Below are 3,282 nucleotides of genomic sequence, written 5' to 3'. Positions count from 1 at the left end.
ATCACAAATAATATCTTGAAGGTTGAAGGCAGTTAGCAGCTTCAAAAGAGGTGAGATTCAAGATCTCTCAAAAACTTCTGGGATATTTCACACTCAAAAAATATGTGAGAAAGTGTTTCTAAATTCTAAAGGGGAATGTCCGAAAATTAGGCAATATGAAAGCTATCAGGGTATATATTTTAAGATGAACTTCCTCAGCCTTGTTTGACATGTAGTAGCCTATTTAGGTTGTAAGGTAAAAGCCAAGCCCTTCTCCAGTTTACGTTTTCAATTTTAGATCTCCAGAAAAACTTCTAGCCTCAAGGTACAGTTTTATTCTTTCTTCGAAAAATTTGGCAAATATGCTTATTATTACACTTCCTGTCTGTTACTTTAATCCCATCCAATATCAGTGTTATGACTGTACGGTAGTGGTGGTGTGTGGTGGTGCTGCTCCGGCGTCATGTCCCACCCCCTCCGCTGTGTCCTCCAGTCTCGTCAGGTTGGAGGAGCAGGAGGAGGACGGGTTTCACTGGCACCTCACATCCCTTACTGGATTTACCGGACTCCACCTGTCGCGGACGCGGTGTTGTTTTGTATTCGCGTCGTAAGCGCGTGACAACACAGGACGGCACGAGACACACAAACACAGGCGCTAGCAGTGTTTTCGACGGAGAACGGAAGATTTAAACACAGCTCTCAGCACCTGTTTCTCTTTTTTCCCGCGGATAGAGAAGGGAATATCGAGCATAATTCCGGTGGATGGTTTTATCCGCAGTGCCTCAGCCGAGCAGCCAACCGGGGAGCAGGATGTCCAGGCAGCAACAGTACCGGACCCCGTTAAAACTCACCGAGAGCGTGGTGGAGGTCAAGAGCAAAGTGAGTGGTGGTGGGGTGATGGGGATGTGACCGTTCACGTTAGTGGTAATGAGGGGATACGGGGTCTGGTTCACCGGTGGCGACACCGACATAAACCCTCTGCTGTCGGTCAGATGACAGACGCGGTGTCGCTCCCTATGCACCGGCAGCTAGGCTACGTTTCACCGGTGATTCAGAGGATATGCTCCGTGGTTGTTGTTGCTGACAAGCGGCCTGGGTGCGTCTGCTGTAGCCGACCCCGTGAGTAGGAAACCAGACCCGAGCCTGCTCCTGCTGTCGTCCCTTCAATTCCGCATTCATCCCGCCCCCCCGTCTCCGTGTCTAACACCGACTCTGCTGTTAAACCTCCGCAGTCTGTGTATGTCAGTGCCTCTTTGTCTGTAGGTCCAGGTTCATCTCTTCGGGTTGTGTTACTGTAGGACTGCAGTGTGGCAGTCTGTCAGTGCAGCTGTGTGTCCATGTTAGCACCACATTATAGCCTCGCAGTTAAATACATGTAGTGCAGTAAACAGTGCAGTGCTTGTCTCTGAACGTGGCGGAGTAGAAGTACTTCGGTAGACTAGAAAAGTGCTTTAATACACTACTGGAGTAACTGCCTTCACTGATGTTACTGTGTATGATAGTGGAGGAAATAGAGCTAGCATTTGTAACTTTGAACAATAATCTACAACCATAACATTCAACTAACTTCAAAGGAGTTTTAATCTTCTTATGATATAAATGTATACACTTAAATCACTGCAGGAAAATAGCACATGCAATCAGTAACTGGGAATCTTTATTTGAATCTATTCTCAGTTTGTATATTAATTGTATTATCATGGGTTGATTGCTGCAGATAAAGTTGAGGCTTTGTGTCCATGTGTCATCTGTCATGTCCCCCTGTATATATTTATACTCTGGCCTGAGTCTGTGTAGTATGACAGAGGATTAGGGCCACATTGAGGGAAAACAATCTTAAATTTCGAGAATAAAATCATAATATTACAAGAATAAAGTTGTAGTTTTACAACAATAAAGTTATAATATAATGAGAATAGTGATCATTTTAGGTTGCGTGTTGTTTTAGAGGGGAAATATCAGGAGCTTTAAAATGAGGAACGTGAAGCATCCTTCACTTCTACTTTAGGTTTCACAAATAAGGAAATACTTTATCTTTTCGCTCATCAGCATCAGCATCATCAGCATCAGGACATTGTGAAGAAACTGAGTCTATTCTATTGTTAGACGGACAAACAGCAGCTGCCAGAAGCAGCTCAGGCTGACACTGACTGTCCTTTCACCTGTTTGATTGGTTGATGTGATATTTAAAAAATTATGTTTTTTTTTTTTCTCATGACTTTTTAAATTCTTAATATTATGACTTTATTCTCATGTCATGACTTTCTTTAAAAAATATTATGACTTTATTCTCAAACTTTGAGATTCCTTTTTTTCCTCAATGTGGCCCTAATACTCCGTCATAATGTAGGGCACTCAGAGCAGCAACAACAGCAACAGGGGTTTCCTGCTCTGAATCAGATGGACGTGGTGCCATCCTGATCATGTACACATGTGCATGTACAGCACCTTCAGCTGGCTCAAACTAACATTTTTTAAAAGCAGCGAATTTCAGGAGCTCGTGTGAATCCAGAGGAATTTCCAAATGGACAATGAACATGTTGGAGATGTCACCTTGTGCATTTTTCACAATTTCATGACATTTTACAGATTAAATTAGATAATTCATTGAAAAACAAACAAATGGACAGATCAACCAGGAGTGAAAATAATCTTGTCTTTCAGTTCTACAACAAACCTTTGCTGCCTCTGTGTCACATTGACAAACTCACTTTTAGGGTGTTTTTTAACACTTTGTCCCTGTCAGCACTCAAAAACAACACATCAGCATTTTTTGTAAACACTCTAACACATCTGAAGTGAACTGAGACGACCTCTCAGTTCACTTCACTTCAAGTTGCTTACCCTGTACATTGTGAACACAAAGCTCCAGGTTCACTTCACCCTTTGAAATTGTATTTTAGTCCTGCTGTGGACAGATCATCTGCTGTTGCAGACATTCTAAAAAACAAATAGACTGAACTATGACCGCTGGTAACAACAGCAAGACTGCTGGATATACTGTAAATAACTCGGTAAAGAATACACCCCTATCGTCTTCACAGATCACAACCTAATCATACTTTAGAATCATACCTTAGTGTCTTTAGGTTGCTGTGTTAGTCTTAGTTCACAGAGCACACAAGTCCAGTTGGCTAAGCTGCAGAGTCATGAATCACATTGATTTTACTCCCCTTAAAGTTCCTCCAGACATGTTTTAAACTCTGTAAAAATCCTCTGCTATGATTCATATTTAGTTGAACATGGTTTTCACACATAGAAATTGGGTCTGAAGCTCATCTCCTCTTACTTCCTGATTGAGAA

At 42.1% G+C, this 3,282-nt stretch overlaps 1 protein-coding gene across 1 annotated transcript in view; it reads left to right on the top strand.

Moving 5' to 3' along the window:
- The first annotated feature begins 498 nt into the window (after positions 1-498).
- pard6a (par-6 family cell polarity regulator alpha) overlaps positions 499-3,282 on the top strand; it is a 35,962-nt gene continuing 33,178 nt past the window's right edge. Inside the window, exon 1 of the mRNA XM_023397343.2 lies at positions 499-858. Within this exon, the coding sequence (XP_023253111.1) occupies positions 742-858 (117 nt within the window). The 5' untranslated portion in view covers positions 499-741. The remainder of the gene's footprint in view (positions 859-3,282) is intronic.

The sequence above is a fragment of the Seriola lalandi genome, unplaced genomic scaffold (assembly GCF_002814215.2).
Source record: "Seriola lalandi dorsalis isolate HSWRI2012SDOR001 ecotype SW California unplaced genomic scaffold, Sedor1 jcf7180002055008, whole genome shotgun sequence".
Classification (NCBI taxonomy): Eukaryota; Metazoa; Chordata; class Actinopteri; order Carangiformes; family Carangidae; genus Seriola; species Seriola lalandi.
The sequence above is the reverse complement of the archived record's forward strand: the minus strand, read 5'-3'. Positions and strand labels throughout refer to the sequence as shown.